The 23,998-nt window shown below is 43.2% G+C and overlaps 1 protein-coding gene across 2 annotated transcripts; it reads left to right on the forward strand.

The window, feature by feature from the left end:
* Window positions 1–287: 287 nt before the first annotated feature.
* On the forward strand, window positions 288–10,117 carry LOC147903876 (anthranilate synthase beta subunit 1, chloroplastic-like). 2 transcript variants are annotated; one of them, XR_015543964.1, is made up of 9 exons: window positions 288–621; window positions 745–923; window positions 1,523–1,593; window positions 1,700–1,737; window positions 1,879–1,989; window positions 2,575–2,674; window positions 8,728–8,863; window positions 8,993–9,346; window positions 9,915–10,117. XR_015543964.1 is itself a non-coding variant. In XM_087401809.1 (8 exons), exons 1-8 carry the CDS (start codon window positions 531–533, stop codon window positions 9,098–9,100), a joined length of 834 nt encoding a protein of 277 aa, XP_087257935.1. In that variant the 5' UTR covers window positions 288–530; the 3' UTR covers window positions 9,101–10,117. The 2 variants fall into 2 exon arrangements, 1 of the variants encoding a protein (XP_087257935.1); XM_087401809.1 differs by having other exon boundaries at window positions 8,993–10,117.
* Window positions 10,118–23,998: the final 13,881 nt, after the last annotated feature.

Here is a 23,998-nt window from a genome sequence, read left to right on the forward strand (position 1 = left end):
AACTTGGATAGCCAAGCCAAGACCCCCTGCCCAAGGGCTTGGGCGGGGGTTAAACTTTGATGTAGTGGGGCTTGAATCCGAAATGCCCAAGATTCACCATGGCGGTGTGTAAGCACCCGTGCCCGTCCCGAGAGCCATATTATTGAGGCTTTGGGAGGGTGGGGCTTTGGTGTGTAAACATCCTTACTTCCGAATGGGCAACATTCTATATATATATATTTTTGTGTGTGTGAGAGCCACGCCACACTCACGCGTCTGTGGTACTATCGAGGGGCACCCGGGTGGGCAATGGGCAACGTTTTTGAAGCTAAGGCACGTTTTTGTAATGGGTCTGTTAGCAAGTCAATGGGGCATTTGGACTCTTGAGCACATATCTGACTGTTGACTTATATCCACATGGTTGTATATACGATGACGCCAGTGAATCACGCACTTTAAGATCGCCAAGAATCTACAAACCAGCCCATTTGTAGATTTCCGGCCCAGAATCATTATTGTGCTTTGAAGCTTCTCCCACTTCGTATTACGCCATGGCTGTGGCTCCACATGCCTGCAATGTTCCAGCTGACCATCGCTTATCTTGTTCCCTTCAACATCCTGCCTCTCCACGTCCTCCCTCAGGTAAACAGCTCTTCATCTTAAATTTGTGGTAGTTTGGTTCAGTAGTTGTTTATCCATTGCCCACAACCCATTGTAGCAGGAGGAATCGTTGGTCATCAATAACATGGCTCCTACATGTCCTAGCTTTACGTCCGACAAGTTGGAATCGCTTCGTTCAACCGAGGAATGTTCTCACACTTGACACAAAAGATACGCTCCTGAAGACAAGGGTACATGCTATGGGCGTTTCGCCAGGGTTCAAATTGGAGAGACCTGTTATTGTGATCGATAATTATGATAGCTTCACCTACAACCTTTGTCAGGTTAGCGTCTCTTATTTGTCATCTATGATAATATTTGTACTACAGGTAGTTTTATAGCGTGATTAGCATAGAGAAAATTGCTTTAGCTAACACTTAGAACTCCTTGACTGGAAGTTAGAACCCCTTTGGAATGATTTTCCAACAGCTTCTTTTGGAAAACCTTTGTTAGTTAATGTACAATTTTTCGAATGGATTTTTAGAGTCTCTTTGACTCTCTTTTTAAATTTACAATTTCTACGATTGTTTTTCAAAGCTCTTTAGCCCCAATCCTCTCTCTCTCTTCCAAGTCTCCTTGCTTTCCCCAACCCTTGCCCTAAGCTCATTAATTGCCCTTCCCACTACGCATAAACCAGGAGCTAATGCCTACAAACATGCGCATGACGTTTGTTGTACATTGCCTCACTGGCTCAGTTTTTAATCTATTACAAAAGAGGTTCTTGTCCTATCACATCAAAGCTTTATCATCTACAACACTAGATTCTTCCACACATTCATTGTTCTCACAAAGCTTGCCATAAGCCTTGATGGTTTTTTACAGTTTTTTGTTAAAAACATAAATTTTATAGTGACATTACCACAGCATTGTTCTATGCTTGTAGTACTTGGGGAATTTGGGATGCTCATTTGAAGTGTATCGTAACGACGAACTCACAATTGAAGAGCTGAAAGAGTAAGTTTTGAGTATATGAGACTTTGGAAGTTCCTCATGAAAAAGTTTGTGTTGAGCTTTGCGTAAAATAGTCCTGCAAACGGCTTATATATAGTTTAAATGGCAGAAAGGAACCATCTGGAGTTCTTATCTCCCCCGGTCCAGGTTCGTGCCATTCTCTGTTTTTTGCAGAATCTTTTATTTATATGCAAACATGTCGAGAGATATGGGGTGTTCAATGCTGAAGCTTTTCATTATCTAGACTTGAGCAACCAAATTTTGGTTCGTCTTTATGATTGAAAACAGGTACACCAAACGATTCAGGAATTTCCTTAGAGACTGTCCTCAAGCTTGGTCCAACTACTCCTTTGTTTGGTGTTTGCATGGGCCTACAATGCATGGGACAAGCTTTTGGAGGTATTTGTATAAACCTAATCAATGAATTCTGAACCGTGCTTGTATGAGAGATAAGGATTATTCACACCTTGAAAATAAAAATACCAGCTTGGATGCGAGAATGGTGCATATACCCAGTATTTCTTAGAGAATATTTATTATTAAAGGCTGTAGATTGTTCTCTTGTGCTTTTCTTTCCTCTATAATGCATAGAATCAAAAGAAAATATTGGGCGTATTTATTTGCTGTCCACTTATTTTTTGGGAAAGTACATGGTACCCTTTCTATAATGCATAGTATCAAAAGAAAATATGGGGTTTTTTTATTTCAAGGATTATGACAGAAGCTGTCCACTTTTAAAATGCATAGAATCAAATGAAAATATTGGGCTTATTTATTTCAAGGATTAGGACAGAAGCTGTCCCCTTATTTTTTGGGAATATACATGATACCTTTTCTTTAGTTTCTTGACATTTTTGTGTAGCTATGATTTGGTTGAATGTAGCAACATCCTGTGTTGCAAATTCCTATTTCCGGAGTGGTCTCTTGTGAAAGGTCTTCTTTGCTGTGATCATGTGTGAATAACGTTTTCCCTATTTGTTGTAGGCAGCATTGTTCGTTCTCCACAGGGTGTAATGCATGGCAAAAAATCTCTCGTTTATTATGACGAGCATGGTGAAAATGGTTTACTTGCAGGCCTCCCCAAGTAAGGCAACTATCTTTTTCACCTGACAGAACATAACAGCCGGACTCAGTTCTCAAATTATAAAAAATTGTAAGAATAAATAGCAATACGTGAGATTACACGTCTGGAACATGTGCTACTTTAACACAATGTTGGTCTTTGTTTTAAATATACGTTAAATCTCCTTGAAAGCTTGCAAGCTTGAATTAGAATTTTGCTATCTAACGAGGAGTGGTTTTTTTCTTCAATTTGCTTCCATCAAGTGAGGCAACGTTTACATGAGAGCATAAAGTTTTTGTATTCAATGCTTGAAATTGACCTTTAGTGCTAGCTTTTGTCGTGGTTGAGTCTGCCCTTCATCTCCAGGGTGCTTGGACAGAAACTCAGTTTGATTTAAATGAATGCTCAAGTGTGTTGGGGGGCAGTGATATTTATGCGCAAGAGCATATGTTTAGATTATGGTCTACACCCACCATTGAGATGCTAGTCCGGCTCGTAACCATCCTTGAAGTAGCCCCTTAGAAGGTTGTAAATGTGAGAAGTGCAGCAGATCTGAACAGAAATGGAGAGAGAGAGCGCAAAAAACACACATGAACTGAACTGGGAAGGGGAGAGAGACCAAGAGAAATGCAAGGGATCTCTCTTAAGATGAAACCCGCGAACTGCGGGGTAAACCTCTGCTGTATATAGGCACAACTGCTCCACACTGAGATACTACTCCAATAAGGCCTATACATAGGCAGCCACCCTCCCTCCAAGTCAGCTGGTCTGCTGGGCCGACTCCTGCCCTGGGTGGGCCAACCGCTACAGCCCATAGGGGGCTGCCACACATCCCTATAAATGGACTCCTCGCCCAGTGCATGAACAGCCCTAAGGTGGGCCGACCCACTGGCTCCTAGGGCCGACCCCTTTGCACCTAAGGGCTGGCCCTCAGCCATATAAGAGGATCTGATCCCCTGCCCTAGACAGCCCGACTGAGGGCTCCACAGGGCTGACTCAGCAGCCCTAGGGGCCGACCCCCTCAGCCCTACAAGAGGCTGCTCTCCTGCCATGCACTGACCGACTGACTGCCCAGCCTCCTGCCCTATAAAAGGGATGCTGGGGCCTGGTAATCTACCCCAAAGGGTGGCCCTATTGGCCCCCCATGCTGCCTACACAGAGCACAGCAAAAGGATGCCAAAGCCGCAGTCAACCAGGCCATTTGCAGGCCCAAAACAACCGTGACCTGACTTGCCCCCCTCCTTGAGGGCATCCGCCTCCGCTGCGCCATCAACGTGGCCTGAAGCGGGTCCAAGGAGAGCCCTGAACAATGCGGAGCCCTCTTGGAACATCCACAGCCTGCCATCATGCCTTGGTGCACCTACTCTACCCTCACGGGGGGTGGGCACACCCACCACAAGGCCTTCAGCCTATCCTAACCTCAGGGGGTGGGCATACCCACAAGCAAGGCCCTCAGTCTCTATCATGTGACATCAGGAGATGTTGACTCCCAACAGTAAATTGGGGCTAGTGCAATCAGGAAAGGAGCTGGTGGGTTAAAGGGAAGAGGAACGAGGCAATGTGAAGGTAAAGAGAGGGATGGATGCTGTGCAGGGACCCAGATGACTGTAACCCAGCCCCAGGGGCTGCTGAAAGGAGGAGGGGGAGGATAAGAGTGGGGAGCAGGAACAACACCCATTCCATTCCAGCACCTAATGTAGTTGGACTTGATAGCTGAAATCCTCTTTTGAATTGCATAGGTGGGGCAGAGGGTAGACAGCCAAGAAGAGGAGAGGTTGAAGAGTCCTCTGTTTGTTTAGGTCCAAAGCCCTCGATCCGCTTTTGGGGCACACTTTGTTGGAAAGGTGACCTCCCCATTTGTAAGCCCCAAATGAGCATGGGGGAGGTAGACCAAGGCATGATTAGGCTGCTACAGGGCAGCACAAAGGAGACCTTGTGCAAGAGAGATGGCGGGGGCATGTAGCTCTGGATCTGGCCTGGCAAGACGGAACTTCAGAGCAGGCGTACGGCCTGCAACAGGGCCCTGTGAAGGGCGCGATGACATCAGCGGGCTGTTGGTGTCCTGGCTGAAGGTGGGATCTGCAGTGGCCAATGGCGCCTGCATGACAGGGTCCTTGGGCCTTGTATGTAGCCTGCAACAGGCCTAACAACAGGGGGGATCAGCAGGGCCAATAGGCGCCTGCATAGGAGACTTGGAGCGGCAGGTACACGGGAACATGGCCAGCAGGTGGGCAGAGTTCCTGGGACCATGTCAGGCTGCCATGTGGCCAGGTGGGTCTGAAGAACAGCCCCCAACCAGGTTGGTTTACAGACTTTGGGGGGGGGGGGGGCAGTCTGGTTGGCGCAAATCCCCCTACTGGTCGGTCGTTTTCAGGGCCCCTTGGGCCTATAAAAGAGGAGGCATTTGGCATCATAACATATCTTCTGGAGCAGCAACAGACAAGCAGTCAGGAGCAGCAGGAGACCTACTCTTGGAGCCTATTCCCGGAGGATCAGGAGAGAAGGAAGAGCTGCTTTCTAGACGGACGGAAATATAAAGTGTCGCTTCTATATTTGTCTTTGAGCTTTGTCCATTTACTGGCTTGCACATCTATGCACATAAGTTTAAGAAGTTTGTGATTCAACACCCCACACCACAGTGTGTGTGTGCCTGGGCAATACTATCAGTCTTCCACTGTGCGTACCCTCTATTAGGTAATTTCTAACATAGTATCAGAGCCCAAGTAGGAGGCTCACAAGTGTGGGAGCCTGAAGGCAGGGACCTTGCTAAAGGAAGACCCTGATTCAGAAGCTCTTGGGAATTGACTTCCACGACTGGAGGACAGTGCCCTTGCGAGAAGGAGGGTGACTCGAGTTCAGTCAGATGCGTTCAAAGTTCTGGTCTATTGAAGATTGAGTTTGGTTGACTTTGCTGTGTGGTTTAGCAGAAGAGATGTCGACCTCTACAGCCTCTTCAGCCCCTGCTCTCCCTTCCTCCTCCCCCAGTTTTCTTTCATTCACTATCCCTAACTTTGCAGACTCTGGGAAACTGGACGGGACCAACTACTCGATCTGGAAAGTGAAGATCTGGAGCCATTTAGTGGCTCGCTATGGAAACTAACAACGGGAGTGGAGGTGAAGCTGGAGGACATGGTGGACAGATAGGGGAAGATAACTCATGGCAGGAGACAGAGAAGAGCTCGAAGCTTGTGAAGACAGAGATGCCCATGCCCTGGCATTGATAATAGGGACTACGGCGGACTCTATGCTTCCTCATATCCAGATTGCCGAGACGTCAGTAGAGGCATGGGTCACTCTGAAGGACCTATACGAGACGGACACCACCTCCTGGATTTTGCTTCTTTAGCATCAACTCCGCAATCTTGATATGGAAGAGGGAGATTCGGTACATAGCCACTTGACGAAGGTCAAGGTGGTGAGGGATCAGGTGGCATTAGTTGGTTAGAAGGTGGACTCATGCCATTTGGCTTTGATGGTACTAAGGAGGCTACCTCGGAGTTTCAAAAGCTTTGTTACGACTGTGACAACAGGTCAGAGGACCAAACCTTTGACTTTTGAGGAGTTGGGTCCATTACTGCTACAGGAGGAAGCTAGGGAGAAGCTCTGCAACAATGACAAAGACGACAAGGCGTTGCTGGCGAAGGACTACGCTGGCAAAGGAAAGGGCAAGCCTAATGGTGGCAAGTCCAAGAAAGACGACTCTGATGACGAGGACACGTCCAAGAGGAAGTAGAAGAAGAAGTGCTTCTACTATGATACGCTAGGTGATTTTGCGAAGGACTGCAGAAAGAAGAAGGTGGATCAAAAAAACAAAAGGAAGGAGTCTGACTCAGGTTCATAGGGTGATACAAAGGCCAAAGCAAATGTGGTAATCGAAGAGTTGTTTCTGGTGACATCTCCGTGTGTTACCGAGGTCAAATATGTTGACCTAGAAACCACAGTGAGGAAGTTTGACATTGAGACATGGGTCAACAAGGAGTCAGATGTCTTTGTGAAGGTGACAGACAGCATAGAGTGCTTGGTATCTTCTAGGCGCGTGACTGTTGACATTGACACGAGGGTGGATTCCATGGAGTGCCCCAGGGTCTCATGTTCAGATGGATGTTGTTCTTCAGAAGGGGACAGTACAAGATTATACACGCTATTGGTGGATGCCTCGTTGAGGTGCATGGTTTGCTTTCAGAGCAAGCACAGAGGCAGTACAACGGTCTAGTATGTACTTGATGCTCAGCATTTGAGCCTTTTTAGCATATTGTGGAGAGACTCTACTTTTCATTTGTCTTAGGTGATGTGAGATTGGAAGGAATTGACCTTCTTCGAAGGCAGAAGGGGAAGTATGGGTGATTCTTCAAATCTTGGATGCAGATTGTTGGAAGGTGAGGGACAAAGAGTACTGAAGCGAGAAGAGTACGTGCTTGAGAGCTCAGTGAGAGTTCATGGTCCAGGTTATCTGGAGATATTCATCCTTGCCAAAGGGAGGACGGGTTGAGACAGACCCTTAGAGCATGGTGCCTGGAAGACTCCAGGTTGTTCACTCATTATGAGGGGGACAACTAGAAGATCGTGATGGTTGGATTACTGGAGTTCGAAGGCGGGAACGTGACTGAAGGAGGTGGTGCGAGGAGGTGCTACCAAAGATGGACTTGTGTACTAGAATGGTGTGCGGAAGTGGAACTAGACCTGGTGGAGCAGGAGCCACTGGATGAAAAGCAAGGAAAAGATTTCGACATCAAAACGTTCCAGAGGACTATGACCAAGCAGTTACTGGAGCATCATCATCAACATGTTTGCATTGGGCCTGGATGTGTCGGTGAGAGGGGGTGTTGGAAAGGTCACCTCCCCATCTGTAAGCCCCCAATGAGGAGAGCATGGGGGAGGTAGATCAAGGCATGATTAGGCTGCTACATGGGCAGCACAAAGGAGACCTTGTCCAGGAGAGATGGTGGGGGCATGTACCCTTGGATCTGGCTTGGCGAGACGGAACTTCAGAGCAGGCGTACGGCCTGCAACAGGGCTCTGTGAAGGGTGCGATGACATCAGCAGAGTACGGCCCCACTGTACGGGGCAGTACGGAGGCTTACTGGATGGAGGACAGGGCTGTTGGTGTCCTGGCTGAAGGTGGGATCTGCAGTGGCCAAAGGCGTCTGCATGGCAGGGTCTTGTGGTCTTGTATGGAGCCTGCAACATGGCCTAACAACAGGCGGGATCAGCAGGGCCAATAGGCGCCTGCGTAGGAGACTTGGAGCGGCAGGTACAAGGCCTGCCACAGGCCGGGAACAGGGCCAGCAGGTGGGCAGAGTGCCTGGGACCATGTTGGGCTGCCATGTGGCCAGGCGGGTCTGAAGAACAGCCCCCAACCAGGTCGGTATACAGATGGGGGGGGGGGGGCAGTTGGTCGGCCCAAATCCCCCTCCTGGTCGGTCCATTTCAGGGCCCCTTGGGCCTATAAAAGAGGAGGCATTTGGCCTCATAACATATCTTCTGGAGCAGCAACAGACAAGCAGTCAGGAGCAGCAGGAGACCTACTCTTGGAGCCTATTCGCGGAGGACCAGGAGAGAAGGAAGAGCTGCAGACTGAGCTTGGAGGGCTGCCTATCTAAGGTTGAGAAGAACACTCTAGACACAGAGTCTACTTTGCTCGAGGTGGAGCACGCGGGCTCAGAGATCTAGAAGTGCTTGACATCTAGTAGGAGAACCTTTTGGTATTGTATCCTGTCCTACTTTCTGGATGGACGGAAATATAAAGTGTCGCTTCTATATTTGTCTTTGAGCTTTGTCTATTTACTGGCTTGCACATCTACGCACATAAGTTTAAGAAGTTTGTTATTCCACACCCCACACCACACTGTGTGAGCTCCTGGGCAATACTATCAGTCTTCCGCTGTGCATACCCTCTGTTGGGTAATTTCTAACACTCTTTGCTCATTGGTTTGACAAAGATTGAAGTCTATCAATTGGCAGATCGTGTTCTCACACAGGTCTATTTTAATATATATACATCATGGATTGTAGACATATTAGCCAATAGACAACTCTTGCCTTTTTTCCAACATGTCAGTTACTTTGCCTTGCAGTCCTTTTGTTGCTGGACGCTATCATAGTTTGGTGATTGATAAGGAAACATTTCCTCATGAGGAGCTTGAAGTCACTGCTTGGACAGAAGACGGTCTGATTATGGGTGTTCGACACTTGAAATACCGTCACATGCAGGTGAATTTGTTTTCTCTTCATTTCTTAAATGAAATTGTTTGTGGTATTCTGTCACTTAGATTATGCTGAGTTATATCACCTACATAGGGACATGATTGCTAATTACTATTATGTTTTTTTGCATAGCAGGGTGTGCAATTTCATCCAGAGAGTATCATAACAGAAAATGGAATGATCATAGTGGAGAATTTTTTAAAGCTCCTATCGAAAAAACCTCTGGTCAGTACAATGGCATAAAATTGCTGACCATCAGCTCAGACCACTGGTCTTGTAGAACCCATTATGGGGGGAACTAACATTTTGGTCGTTCATATCCTCATGGTCGACATGTGGCATCCCTGGTTTGCCTTTGGATGTGCTTATCCTTTCCTTTCCCTCTATACTTCTTGCCATCAGGGAAAGCATTTTGTTCAACTCCATCCTTGGGATTTGCCACATCTATTCCATTCTGAAGCACAGAAGCGTTTGGCCGAAGATTTTGAGGTGGGCCCCATTTTTTACGACCTTTTGTGCCTCCTTCATGTCTGCTTGAGAAATTTTGTACAGTTCTAATACCTCTGTTGCCATTCACAAATGCTTTCTCACTTTCTGTGTTAATGCTCCTTCTTAATATGTCAGTTTCTCCACTTGAATCTGTCGTTGCACTAGATAATGACATGTGGTTACTTGGGCGTGTTTGCAACTCGTTGCATCTTTTTTTGGAGGTTTTGTGTCGGTTTTGAAATGTATTTCGGGCCTTCTTGCCGTTCAGACTGGTTGATGTAGTGCAGGATTGTTTTCTTGGATTTGGAGCGTCGCTTTATGTCCGGAAGCTGTATTAGTGCTGCCGCATTTGAAGTCTGTCGCCTGCTGCCTGCTTTATTTTGTTAGTGGAAATAAGTCCAATTAGTTTGTGCCGTCAATGCATGTTTGCTTACAATGTCTGTCTTGTCTTCCAAAATTGTTGGAAGACACTTTCTGGAAGGCCCAACATTCAGATTATCCACCAGTATCTCGAGTTTATGGGTGTGTCACGATATTAGCCAATTGCAAGAGTGTCTATTGGCTGCAGGTATTGGTTCTGCAGGAGACACTACGAAAAACATTAGTTTGATAGGGTAGCTCATATCTAGATCGGCCAGCGTGAAGATGCGATCATATGGCCTTATGTTTTCTATTACCAAAGAGTTACAATTGTATATTATATATATTCCAAACTTGGCTTGATGATTAAATTCTTGGCCATGTCCAACTCTTTCATGTTATGCCGCTGAAATGCCGAAATTAATTTGCAAGAAGTTATGATGAATATAAAATTAGTTGTTTAATATTAATTTCAGAAGAGTTTTGAATTATGATTAATTAAAAATTAGATGTTTAATATTAATTTTAGCAGAGTTTTGATAATGATGTGGCTCTCATTCGTGCAATGTACACTTCTGGAGACTGTCTCTTTTCTAGAGGTAGGATTTTTTTAAGTTAGAGCTATTTTTGTGTATTGCAAATTCCCCTTGAAGGGTCTTTACATATGGATGTGTACACATTTCGGGGCCTCATGTGTATGCAAATTGGGGCCTTAATCGAGAGCCAATTCCCTTTGAACAGTCTTAGGTGTGCCTTTTTATGTATGGATGTGTATGTAATTCGCAGCCTCGTGTGCATCCAATTCGAGGCCTTAATTCAGAGCCTTTTTTGTGTATTACAAATTCCTCTTGAAGACTCTTACATATGGATGCGTACGCATTTCGGGGCCCCATGCATATGCAATTTGAGGCAATGGCTTTTTGTGGTTTCAGACTTATGGACAGATTAAGTAGAGCGTACGTTTTGGGAATGTCTTTTGAGAGTTGTAGGGAAAGTTGTGAGAAAATGCTTGCAATGCTGTGGATTAAGTTCCTCCTTGGAGCCATTGCTCATTTGAGAAGGGCAATTCGACACATATCTTCATGGATTTGTTTACTGGGCTGCCGTCTACACCAAGACATCATATACAGCATCTCAGGTTGCATCGCAGTTCATATATCATGTGATATTTGGATATGTTATAGGATATAGATGCATCAGATTTCTAGATAGAGATATTGCAATAAGAGAGCTTGTAATTAAAAGTCTTCTGAAAGGCAGCACCACTTTAATGAAAATTAGTTTCTCTGCTAGCATACATGCTAAACTAGCCCCTTTTATCTTGAGGTAAAGGTGGGTAGGTCAGAGCTCAAACTAGTTTGTAAAATGTGCTAATTAGTGGATATCCAGGCATCACGAGTGTAGCAGCCTGTTTGAGCAAACATAAAAAATGGTGGGATCTTACGTGCAGGAAGGCTGGAGACACTGCAATCAGATCCCTAGCCTGGCGCACTGCTTAGTGTTATGTCACTCAGGAGCATGTACAGACTGCTTTTCAATCCCAGAAGAAACCTCACCTTCAGTTCATAAAAGCATATGATAAAACAACATATAGGGAATCCAAGGGTTCCTCTTCCTGAAATGGCCAATGTTTTGTGTTGTATCTAGGCACCATGAAATATTTAAATGATGCCCAGTTTTTTGTCTTCATCCAAGGCAACATCTGACTGAGGGAGAGCTCCAGTTTTACCAATGAGTTGACTATTGTTATCTGCTAACTCCTTTCCAGTTTTGGCAGAGAGTTGTGTACTGTTATCTGGCAGTCTCTTTGCTGGATAGCTTCTACTCAGTTTCAGCTCTGTTTGATCTGCTGTTTCATGGAACAATTTATTGAGAGCTCCTACTTTCTTTCTGTATTCCATTTTCTCTTGGTAGTCAGGATTGAGATGTTCAATATGGAGATGATACAGTTTTAGCAGAGAGTTTTCTACTCTTATGTTGCAGCCCCTTTCCTGAATAGTTTGTCGTCAGTTTGTGCTGTGTTTTGCACACTGTTTAGTTCAATAATAATCTTTATGAAGACATTGCTCCATATTTGGCAGCCATCTACTGCTGCTACATCCAACCGTGTGAGAGCCATGTGTCAGGCCATTTGCTGTTAAAATGCCAGCCTTCTGCTACACTTTCTTGTGTTGAACTTCCTTGTCTTCGCTACAGTTTTTCTTTGCCCATTTTTATTCCATGCATGGCTGTTGGCAACATGTACAAACACTCGTGTTAACATTGCAGCTTGCATGCCAGCTTTGCAGGCAGGAAGGGGAAAACTAGGATAGCTTTGAACAAGACACGTTTTCTTCATTCGGGTCCTCATTTTCGAACGTAACTGTTGCTGCTTTGGAATCACCTTTCTGTTTTAGCATCATCACGCACCCTCAACCACCCTCATATGTTGTAAGCAGGTCAACTGCAACTAAATGGCAGTCCACATTTTTGTTGCCTTGCACGTTGGAAATGTGGTACTCATCGGAGAGACCCTGTTTCTGAGAACACAAGGCCTGCAAGTTGTGCAGTGCAAGCCTGCATGAAAGGGGAGACGTGTAGAAGGCATAGGGTGTAGAGGAGAAGACTGCTTGTGTGTCCTACTGGCCTCTATAAGGTCAGCAACCCATTTCAGAAGTGCCAGTGCAGATTGTCGTTGCCTTGCACATTGGGTATGTATCACCCATCGGAGAGATCCTGTTTTTGAGAAAGCCTGCGTGAGAGGGACACATGTAGTTTTTTAGAAGAAGACAACATGTGCATTGTACAGCCGTACATAGAATCCCACAAGTCCCAGTGCTGTTGTCTATTATCCATCGGAGAGACTGTTTTGAGAACCCAAGGCGGGCAAATTCTTCACTGCAAGCCTGCATGAAAGCGCAGCTTTGTAAATTTCAGAAGAGAAGCATACTTATGTGTCCTATAGGTGTATCTAGAGATGCGCTATAAGGAGAGTCCTGTAAATTTGGAGGAGGAGAAGCCAACAAGGTGCAGAGAAGGTTACTTATGCTCTCACACATACACAGATCGAACTTCTGTATGGTCGATATCAAAGATCATGTAGACTGTGAAGAGCTTGCTGAAGTAGCAACGGAGCCAAGAAAATGTTGGATACTATCCACGTTGTGTGTTTGGCTCGTATCTTGTCTTCATATGGTTTCGCAGGCCAGGATATTTCGTGGCCAAACAGCTGATCTGGCCAAGTACAGACTTTAGCTATAAATGCCAATAGCACTGCCAGTCTATACCCACATTCTGAGCCCATTTCTATTTCATCCATGCCCCTCCTTTGCACTCTGCTGGCCCTTGTAGAACACTGTAGTAAACCTAGCGTATGTCCAGCAGGTTAAGCCTTCACCGCTGCAAATTTACCGCCCTATCTTCATGAAGACATTGCTGCCTATGTGGCAGCCATCTGCTATTGCATCCAATGCTATACGAGAGTACAACTCATAGAACTCTCATTTTATATTGTCACCAATATAAAATGAGTATTGGTCATGCATACCCTCCTCAAGCAAGCAATCATAAAGGTCAACTTCTATCTTATTCTGCTGTGTAAAAGTATGAGGTACAGGTGTATTTCACGTTTTCCACAGTAGTTGCTATTATCAGTATCCATTCTACATATACAAGAACAAGTCCTTGCATTAGACAGGCTTTTTCTTTCTTGTGCGACCCTTGTGGATTAATGAAATGTAAAGGCTTAGATGCAAGTTGTTGATTTAACCCCATGAACGTATGGCCATTTACTTATAATTATCTTACAGAAATTCTATGTTAGGCTCTTACATCCTTGAAATTTTTATAGCCCAACCGTATGTGAATGTAGAGAGTGGCATTCAGAATAGAGGTATACAAAGTAGCATTCACAACTTAGATGTAAAGAGTGTCTTTCAGAATAATATAAAGGATATTTGTTCCAATTGGGTTTTCCTGTTTTTGGGGTGGCTTTAGCAGCGAGCAGCCGCTGGTGTACATGCTTGTACCCTTTTTTCTTACCTGAAGCAGTTGCAAGATGTACCGAAGATAGCAGACATAATTTATCAGCAGGTTTTTTTCCAAAGAATGTTTTTGCAGCACTAGATTATAACACAAGTGTTTTATATTTCAAATTCATCAGTTGTTGGTTCATATATTACGAATGCATACATACAGTTTTGTTCATCCCAATGTTAAATTGATTGCACGTTGCTCATCGGTACTCCTTCTAAACGGTAATTCATGCTTTCACGTTCTCAAATTTCGTATAATAAATGAAATCAGCATAGGATGGCTTCTTCGCTTGGACTACGAGGGGTATTTCACGTATGATTTAATAATATTTTGTATTGTCATGCAGTTATTTTTTTCAAGCTTTATGGTTGCGTTGAGAAACCACTGCACCGTCCATACACCATCTTAAGAACTTAGAAGCCGGAACACAAAGCGTCAAGTTTTAGCAGTCACTTCCAACAATGTCTCCAGAGACTGCATCTTCCGGTGGATCTTTGAACTTGAGATCCATCAACACTAGGAAGAAGGCACATAAGAGAAAGGTTGTCAAGTATAAGAAAACCAAGAACAAAAGTACGATGAAGCCCTGGTACTATGAAACCGCAAGGGCATTAGGTTTTTTGGAGTTTATAAGTACACACATGCACTTGTACGGTTAGCACTTTCAAGCTAAGTAGTACACTGTATACATACTTTTGTACGTATCGCTTTTAAGATAAATGGTGTAGTTCATACATATTACTTTCGAGGTAAGTGGTACACATTCACATCTTGTACATAGCACTGAAAGTAATGAAATCCAAGCTCCAAAGGATGAGAGATCTCCCAATATCTTATTCTTAGAATCATCGGATCAAGGAAGTACAGACATTGAGTATTCTCCGATTGATAGGTCTCTCTCAATTGATGAAATAGACTTGTCTATTAGAAATGGAATATTTGAAGGGAGAGTTCTTAACAAGTATGGCACATGGACTTTACAGAACGTCGGCTACCCCAAAAGCTTAAAGCTAGACCTTACTGACAGAGAGGGAAATGGCTGGATTACCCTCGCAATAGGCGAGGTCTACTATGCGGATTTCGTCAAAACCCTTATAATTGGTGATTGTATCAAGATAACCAACTATTCTGTATGCAACAGAAATACTCGGAATGACGGAGGGACGGTTGACTTCACATTGGTTTTTGATCCTTTCACCAGGATCGAACGGTGTGAGCCATTCACAGTTAATCCAATGTTCGTTTTGACAACGACTATTTGCAAGTACAAGGAAGAATGCAAGGAGTTCATCAATAAAGGCCAGGTAAATTATCTCCCCTTGGCAATAGTTGGAGTTACGGTTATCAAGCTTGGTAGTTCTGTCTAGCAGATGGATGAGCTGATTGTTGGCGACTGCGAAAATGCAGAGGACTTGATAACGGTATTTGCTTATTGCAATTACCTCTTCTTCAACCATTATGCATAATGTACATCTTAGCCTCTCTTTTATTCTTACAGAACATATTTTGATTTTTCCTTGTTTGAAGCAGCTGACATTTTGGAGCAATAGACGTTCTGACTATGTGAAGATCATTGAAAGATTTAAAGCTACCGATTTCTGTCACTTTATATTGAGAAATGTTGGCGTCAAGAAAAATAGCCATCCCATCGCACTAAACATGTTAGAGCAGACCATTCTAGTCGCAGCTCGAATTCCATCTATCTCTGCAAGGCTGGCTCGTGTGTTCCACCGGCATATTCAACAAATAGGTTACGACAATCAAATACACTCCATTGCTCCATAGCGTTTGCGGTAATAAGTGGATTTATCTGATTCTATTGATAATTTGCTTCGCAAACATTTTGTATGAAGGTGAGTGACATTCTCAGTGTCGTTGGAATCAACTCGACACTCTATGAACCCATATGTAGTATTTGTAAAGAAGGAAAAATTTCAAAAGACAACACTGTAGCACGTTGCCTGACACGCAACCGAGTTACGGTCTTGGAGAAAATTCCAAATGTGAAAGGCATTAAATGACCAATCTAGATGGTGGAACTGTAGATATCATGTTGAAAGACATCTGGGTTGATAAGGTCTTGGACTTGCCGCGCCCTTTTATTGAGATGCTGGAGGATGATACGCAAAACTTGAAGTCCGAACCGTTTGACGAGAAAATTGAGGGCAGGTTCTTAGTCAACATGCATGGTGCAGTTTTGCAGGGTTTATTCCATTGCGCAATGTTCTTGCCTAGCTCTTTCGATCATGATGCTTCTACCATAGTCCATTTTAGTGCCGTGTGGTTTTCTAGTTTGTGATTTTCCTTTCGCTTTGTACAGCGAACGTTTTCGCACTCAGTACGTACTTCTCTATTGTGCAGAGCTATTTCACCATGTTTATTTCTTTGTAAAAACCACAGAGACTTAGTGGTTCAATAGCATAGTGCTTTCCTTTGATACGATACACCTTTGTAAATATACCTTATTTTTATACAGAGGAAAAAAAATTGTACATAAAAAAGGCTTGTACATTCTTATTGTTTCATTTCTTGTTAATAAAATGTAATATAAAGTTCATTTTTGAATGATTTATCAAAGGTTTATGTTGTTTCACATTTCAAGAACGATGGTTCACTCTCATAATACTTAGTTATACACTTTTAAAAAATTTAATATGAATTTATTGCCCTATAAATTTAACACCCATGCGACTTCCTTGGTTTATCCTTTCTTTTGCTTTGAATGTAGAATGATTCATTTTTTATAAAAGAACATGATATACCCTCGTACATATGGCTTGTTTTCATTAGAATTGAAAAAAAGTTTGACGTTTCTTCTTACTTTGTGCGTTGTTAGCAATACGTAAAGTTTACTCTTAAATTGCTTCTCGAAATTTTTACTCCCGCGTGGTTTTCTAGTTTGTGATTTTACTTTTGCCTTTTACAACAAACGGTTTCACACTTAGTACACACTTCTCTGTTATACAACACAATTCCACCACGTTCATTTCTTTGTAAAAAGCAAAGAGACTTACTGCTTCAATATCAGAGTGCTTCGCCTTGAGAAGGATATGATACACCTTTGTAAATATGCCCTATTTTTATACAAAGGGGGGCAAAAAACCATATGTAGAAAAGGCTTCTACATTCTTGTTGTTTCATTTCTTATTAATAATATATAATGTAAAGTTCTTTTCTGAATGGTTTATCAAAGTTTCATGCTGCTTCACATTTCTAGTACAATGGTTTTTTCTCATAATACTTACTTATACACTTACAAGAATTTCATATAAATGTATTGCCCTACAAATTTAACACCCATGCGACTTCCTCTCTTAATAAAAGGACATGGTAAACCCTTGTATATATGGCTTATTTCCACTCAATCAGAAAAAAGTACAACGTTTCTTCTTGCTTTAAGTGTTATTACCAATATCTAAAGTTCACTCTTAAATGGCTTCTCGATATGTCGACGTATTTAAAATTTCAACTACAATACTTCATTTCAACATTACAAAATCATGTGTCCATCGAAATTTCATGCTCATAATGGTCGAATTTTAATAAGTAGAACATTCGAATAAGTACTTATTAATTTGTAAAAGTACAAGTAATTACTTTAAGCACATAAAAGTTTTTACTCATTCTTTTTCATGGATTATCAAAGTTTTATGCTTCATGATATTTTAATTATGATGGTTTATTCTCATAATTCTTACTTATGCACGTACAAAAATACCATACGTCTTCCTTATTTTTTACTTTATTTTCCTCCAAAAGAGAGTGACTTACTTTTGAAAGAAGAACATGAAACACCCTCACAAATATCACTTGTTTTTATTGTAAGCAACTATGTCATTGGCGTCCTCATTTCAGTAACAAAAACTCATATCTATTGGGAAATTTAATACTTTTTCTAGACAGATAACTCTTATCCTATGTACCTCTACTGCATACGACTTTATGTTTTGGCAATAACTTCATGTTTGCACCCAAAAAACAGTTTGCTATTTTTCTAAGACAAAAAACACAAGATTTACAATAAATACCTTCTATATTAATAATATATCTTGATTTTTTTAACGCTGCCATGTTACCTTCGAGTAGCATGTGATAATACAATTCAACACTTCATTTTACTGCTTCTAAATACTTTTTGAAAATTTCGTACACACATTCACCGAGCGATTGCTGAAGGCATCTTAGCATATCTACAACCAAGTTCAAGACAACATCATTCTATGTACGAACTTTCCTTGCATCTCTCGCTATGGAAAGTGGATACTCACAAGGAAGCAACTACATTTCCTTGAACGAAATTCACATTGACGACTCTTTCTACAACCTTTATCTACAAAACAAAAGTGTATTTACATCCATATCTTATATATTGCAATTTCACATGATGGCCATATGGCTGAAAAAAATAGTTTACTCCGAAGGATACAAAGTGGTACAAACATTTGCATCTGCGCACGAGGAATGGGGGCTACAAATTTTTAAATCAAACCTCTTTAAATAGCTTTACTTACACATCAACAAAATTGAAGAATACTTTCTAGGATTGCTACATGATCATTATTACTACTATGCTGACGACCTATTCTTGCAGCATGTTCTATTCACCACTTTTGGTTTCGAACTAAAAAAGTATCATACATTAGGGGAGAATAGGGGTCTCAAAAGGGCCCCCAATTAGTGTTCCCTAATTTCAAGGGATTAGTGAGGTATTTGAGGTGTACCAATGGGAGTGCTCCTTTTTGTGGGGCAATGCCATGTTGAGGTAGAGGGTGGGCAGACCTGCAAATAGCCCCTATTGGCTACTCCTCTTACACCGGGGACCACTCAAACCATCCCCCCCCCTCAACCCATGCCTGACCCTTCTCCCATATGCACCTCCCCCAAACAAACCTACAAGTAATTCAAGAGGCCGTGGGCCCTTCTAGGCGAATTTTCCCCCCCTCTCAGCTTGTTATAGGCCTGCCCCCTCTTCTTCTCTGGTCTAGCTCCATTCTCCCTCCATTTTTCAAATGTGGGAATGCATTTGGCATCTTCTTTGCCCCCTCCTCCTCTGGTCTATTGTGTTTCTCCCTCTCTAGCACCTCCTGTAGCAGCTGCTCATTCTCTCTCCACTCCTAGCTACATCACCTCCTACAGCAGCAGCTGCTCATCCCCCTCTGCTCTTTATTCCTCCATTCCTAGCTACGGTACCTCCTGTAGTGGCTGCTCATCCTACTCTTTCTCCCTCCATTCCTAGCTACAACACCTCCTGGAGCAGCTGCTCATCCCTGTCTACTCTTTCTCCCTCCATTCCTAGCTACAGCACCTCTTGGAGCTTCTCTCAAGCTTCAGTTGTACCCTCTATACCTTCTCCCTCTCTCTCCCTCTATTGGAGCTGCTCTCTCCCTCCAAGCTGCACTTTCTAGTCGACTATTGTTGTTGTGACCTCTGTACAAGAATGGTGAGGAGACCATACATGTACTCTGTGTCCCACAGGAGCAAAAATGCACTGGGTGAATGGGTGCCTTGCACCTACAGCTTGAATGATTAGATAGTCATGAGAGGATCTGCAAAGGGTCCACATAAGCTTCCCAAGAGCAAAAGAGGTGATCTTTTGCATGAATGGAAGGGCCGCATCATGAAGTTCAAGCTTGGGAAGAAAGGATTGCTTGCAAAGGTGCAACACATCTACATGGGGAAGGACATGTGCCTTCCTCTATCAAGCAATCAATCGACAATACCATCGCATTGTAAGTCTGCATTTTGTGTAAGATTTTGAAGTGTAATGAGTCAGCTTGAAATTGTATTTTGAAATAGAACCAATGTAACGAGTCAGTTTGAAATTGTATTTTGAAATAGCACTTGTGCATAGCAGATTGAATTTCCTTCAGACTTTGAGGAGTGGGAACTAGTTGAGTGCTTCTTAGGTAAGTTTACTGCCATTCATGAGGATTTAGGAAGGCAAGTGCATGCTGGAGAGAAGTCCTCTGCTTTGGTATAATGCCAAGTACATTACTCCAAGGACGGCATCAGGATATGGCCATCTTCAATGCATTGCAACACCACAACTTGAAGACATGGATTGCAGTATGGTGGACACAAGAACAATGCAATCATACAAGGAAAAGATTGCAAAGGATGTGGGCATGGCCATGAAGTTTACATTTGGCTCTAAATGGGTAAGGTTGTCTTGGTTTATGCCTCTGCACATTTTTGCTTCTTGTTTTCATAATATCCAGATGCACAGAACAAAAACCATGTGGTCATGCAAGTGCCTACATGAGAATGCCCTTGAGGAATTGCTTGGGGTGAATTGGGGAAGTAGGTCAGGTGAACAAAAGGGTGATCTGTTTCAATGCCATGTATGTAAGGACAATGTGGTTGTCAAGTACCACATCTCCCACCAAATGTTATATTTTGCTTTCCAATATAGGCGCTAGAAGAAAACAGGTGACAATTGGCTCCCCCCTTGACTCTAACGATGATGATAATACAAGGGTAAGTTTATGTATTGGTTCTCTTTAGGAGATGTTAAGAATGTGACTGTCACGTCACAGTGGACTCTAAGGGACGTGCGGGAACACCTATTGGTCATGGAGGATGGCATGTCTGAGTACTTTCACTTTACCTTAAATGGTGAAAAGGTAGGAAAGCGTGCAGAGAAGCTCGTGCATAGTGCCACTTTTATCCCTCGTGCAATATTGAAGATTGTCTAGAAAATGTGGGGTGGAACAATTGTGGATTTTGACATTTTCCAATTAATGGTGGTGCAATTAATTTTGATGTTTTGAATGGTTTTGTTTCATGTCAATGTCAAGTTTTTCCCAAAAATTTTATAATTCTTTTTATTTTTTATATTTAGAACATTTGGGTATATATAGGTTATTAAGTTACTTTAGTTTCAAAGTTTCACTCTCATAGCCATAGTTCTCCTAGCTACCAAACTACCATGGATTCTGTTAGGTCTGCCTTCCACGATTTCATCTCCCATACTCCATCAATTGATAGAGAGGAGGAGTTATTTTCAATCATTGATAAGAGCATAGATGTCCTAGGCACCTACTTGGGAGCCTGAGATGATTTTGAAGACCTCATCAAGTACATGCAAGACTACATCGCGAGTTTTGCATATCAACTTGATGAGTCTACAAAAAGATGGGTCCCAATTGATTATTTGAAGTACTTCTTCAACCAAGAACCCAGGCTCGTGAAGCGTTTAGATCGCTTTCGAGGCAGCTCACACCCCTAGGGTTTAGGGAGGTGGACACTGATGACCTCGTAGCATGTGGAGTCATTGGAAACACAGGAAATAGGTTCCTATCCTTAGAAATGACCTTTATTTTCCTTCTCTAGGAGGGACAAATGGAAGAGGAGGCCTCGACCTCAAGCCCTGACCCTGCCCCTGCCCTTTTCGATCCTCTTATTTTTGTAGATGAGCCCAACATCTACAATGAAGAGCCCATAGATGAAGAAGTTGAGGAGCGGGAAGCTGCATTGGCCCTGGAAGTGCTCTAGCGACCTCCTGAACCCATTCTACTTCTCAAATTCCATCCACCTTGGGCAACACCTCTGTTGACCCTGCAACAATGATATGGTTTCTTGCTCCCCTTCTTGTTGATGGAGAACAATACCTCTTTCTCCATGACATAGAAGTTATGTTTGGTCTCCGAGGGGATGAAGCTCTTGGTATCCTATGTGGATACGAGGTGGACAGGACTATGCAAGAATCTGGGTTTTTGGGAGCAGATGATTCAATAGAAGAGGTTCTTGCTTTAACACTGGCCCAAATCAAAGATGTAGAGACATCAATCTACTCTGACCTACTTGATGTTCCAGAAAAAGCCTCCACATCTCACTCCAGACAGCAGGAGGCCTCTGGATCAATCCTCTTTGACAAAGAGGAAGGATTGAGCATGATGACTCCATAGTGGTAAGAAACTATGAGCTTTGAATTTCTTCTCTCTTGGTATACTTTTGCTTTAATGGAATTCTAATGTAATGTTGGATTGTTGCAGGAGGCATTTGAGGTTGACCTATTCTCATCTCGGCAACGCCTTGTTTGCAGTAGCTTCAGCCGAGATCACTTACTGGCACATTACCTTGGCCAAGCAAAAGGGCACTTTGTGGTTATCCACAAAAAGTTTTCTCCACATGGCACTGATGACCTCCTAAAGTGCAAGGCCTTGTCAAGAGTGATTGGTCATGCTGACATCAATCGCAATGCTGACAAGGTCATTTTGGTGAACCGCATGGGTGCCCTCAATGCCTTTGGAACCAATTTTCAAGGTATGGCATTGACGGCAGTAGCCATGTCCCTGGCTAGCAACGACAATAGAAATGACTCTCTATCGACTAGGTTTAGAGCTAGGAGTGTATTTGGGAATTCAAAGCCCAATGTTCTTAGTGTTTTAGAGAAGAGAGAAAGGCTCTAAAGCCTTATTGTATAGAAAATTTATTTTATATGAATACAGCTATACTTTTTATACAGTGCCCCATGTGTTCTTTTACAAAATTTATTTTATACTGTCATTGTATTTTGTAACTTTAATTGTTGTTGGCATTGATATTTTCATTCACTATTCTGTTTAAAAGCATGTGATTAGATAAATATTTGCGCTATAATGGTCATTTCTAAGCAATCCAGTAAGAATCTCACTGCCAAGTCAAATAGGCCCCATATGCACCATAGCAGGTTTTGCCATTTTTGGGCTCCCCGCATGATGCTGAACACATTTGCCTTCTGCCGTGTGGTGAAAAAACATCATTTGACCACTCACATTCACACTGAACTTGCATAAACTGATGGAAAGCATCACGTAACATGGGAATAGTAATAGAACATAAAAATTTCTTTTATTCATTGGCCTCACAGTGCAGAGATTTACAAAATGATTCAACTTACACCAAATAAACCTAAACAACATCTAGGGCCTAAGGGAGGGATTGGAGCAAATGCGCTTGGCAAGTGCAAGGTCCTTGTCCATCACTGTTACTCTTTTGGCATGGATAGCACATAAGTTCGCGTCTTCAAAAAGACCTATTGTCATATGCTCCATTGCCTCCTGAAATGCTCCCATAGCACCTGAAGTGAAACACACATCACTCTTGTAATGCTCTGCTATTTCACGTACAACATGTTGGAAGGGTGCATAGGGAATGAGAATGTCCACATTGGTTTGGAACTTGCAGATCTCCTAAAGTGCCTTGACTCCTGATTTTTTGTGCCTCTTAATCTTTGGGGGACCCTGCACTGGCCTTTGGACATGGCTCCGTGGCCGCTTGTCCACTTTGAACTTCTTTTGCCTCTCCTCCCTTGCAACCACCTCTTCAGACTCCTCTTCCTGTGTCTGCTGGGTCATTCGAGGTGGCCTCTCACGCCTAGGGGTCTGCTTTGTCCTTGGTCTCTTTTCCTTTTCATGAGGCTGTGAGACAGCAGGCTGAGGCTCTTGCTTAGCTCGTACTAGAGGCTCCTCATATCTGATCATCTCGAGGCATAGAGGGTTGATGATGCTCTTCCATGCGGTCTGCTTAGTTGGAGGATTGTGGGGCCAAGGTTTATTATGTATGTGAGCCCGCCAAATACTTCCTCTTGTTGTGGCCCCCTGTAATCTCTCCATCTCCTCTCTTTGCCTTTCTTGCTCCCCTTGTTGGTCTAGATGCTCCACGCTAGGACCCCACGGAGGAGGGAGGGGCAGTTGATCAGGATTGACTGGACTATTTTGCCCCTCTCGGGAGACCTCTCTACTTCCAGGATTACTTGTGTGGAAGGACTGAGAGGACCCCTCATCGTGCTTGGATCCTTCATCGTGCTGGGATTCCTCATGGTGCTGAGATCCCTGGGATCTCCCATGAGAGTCAGATGGTGGGGACTCACGTTGCTTGGACTCCTGATGATGAGAACCGCCTTCAGATCCTTGGTGATCATTGCCCTCTTGGCCACTGGGGCTTGCAGTGTGTTTGGAGGTCATGGCGTTGTGAGGAGGACAACGGGTAGCATCTAAATGGCATCTAATAGGTCTAACAGTTTGTTTGACTCATGCCATAGAAATGAGGGATTTTAGGGTTTTGAAGTGCTTTATATAGTCTTTTTTAAAGCACTTTAGGGTTTTTCTTTTAAATTAGGGTTTTTTGAGTGCACCTCCTTCCCCCCAGTCTTTTGTCGCGCCAGTTTGGTAATACTTAATCTTTACCACCCTCCCTCCCAACCCACTCACCCCTCCGCCCTGCCATGTCGCACATGCAATTCTATAATTTCCAAACAAATTTGTGAATTTTGGAATCTATAATTGACTCAAAATA

This window comes from Dipteris shenzhenensis, chromosome 3 (assembly GCF_047967505.1).
Source record: "Dipteris shenzhenensis isolate YYH24624 ecotype China chromosome 3, Dip_SZ_1.0, whole genome shotgun sequence".
Classification (NCBI taxonomy): Eukaryota; Viridiplantae; Streptophyta; class Polypodiopsida; order Gleicheniales; family Dipteridaceae; genus Dipteris; species Dipteris shenzhenensis.

Coding starts and splice junctions, on each gene's coding strand:
- LOC147903876 (XM_087401809.1), top strand. CDS start 531: ATGGCTGTGGCTCCACATGCCTGCAATGTTCCAGCTGACCATCGCTTA. Junction 1,990..2,574: donor CATGGGACAAGCTTTTGGAG/GTATTTGTATAA, acceptor TATTTGTTGTAG/GCAGCATTGTTCGTTCTCCA. Junction 8,864..8,992: donor TGAAATACCGTCACATGCAG/GTGAATTTGTTT, acceptor TTTGCATAGCAG/GGTGTGCAATTTCATCCAGA.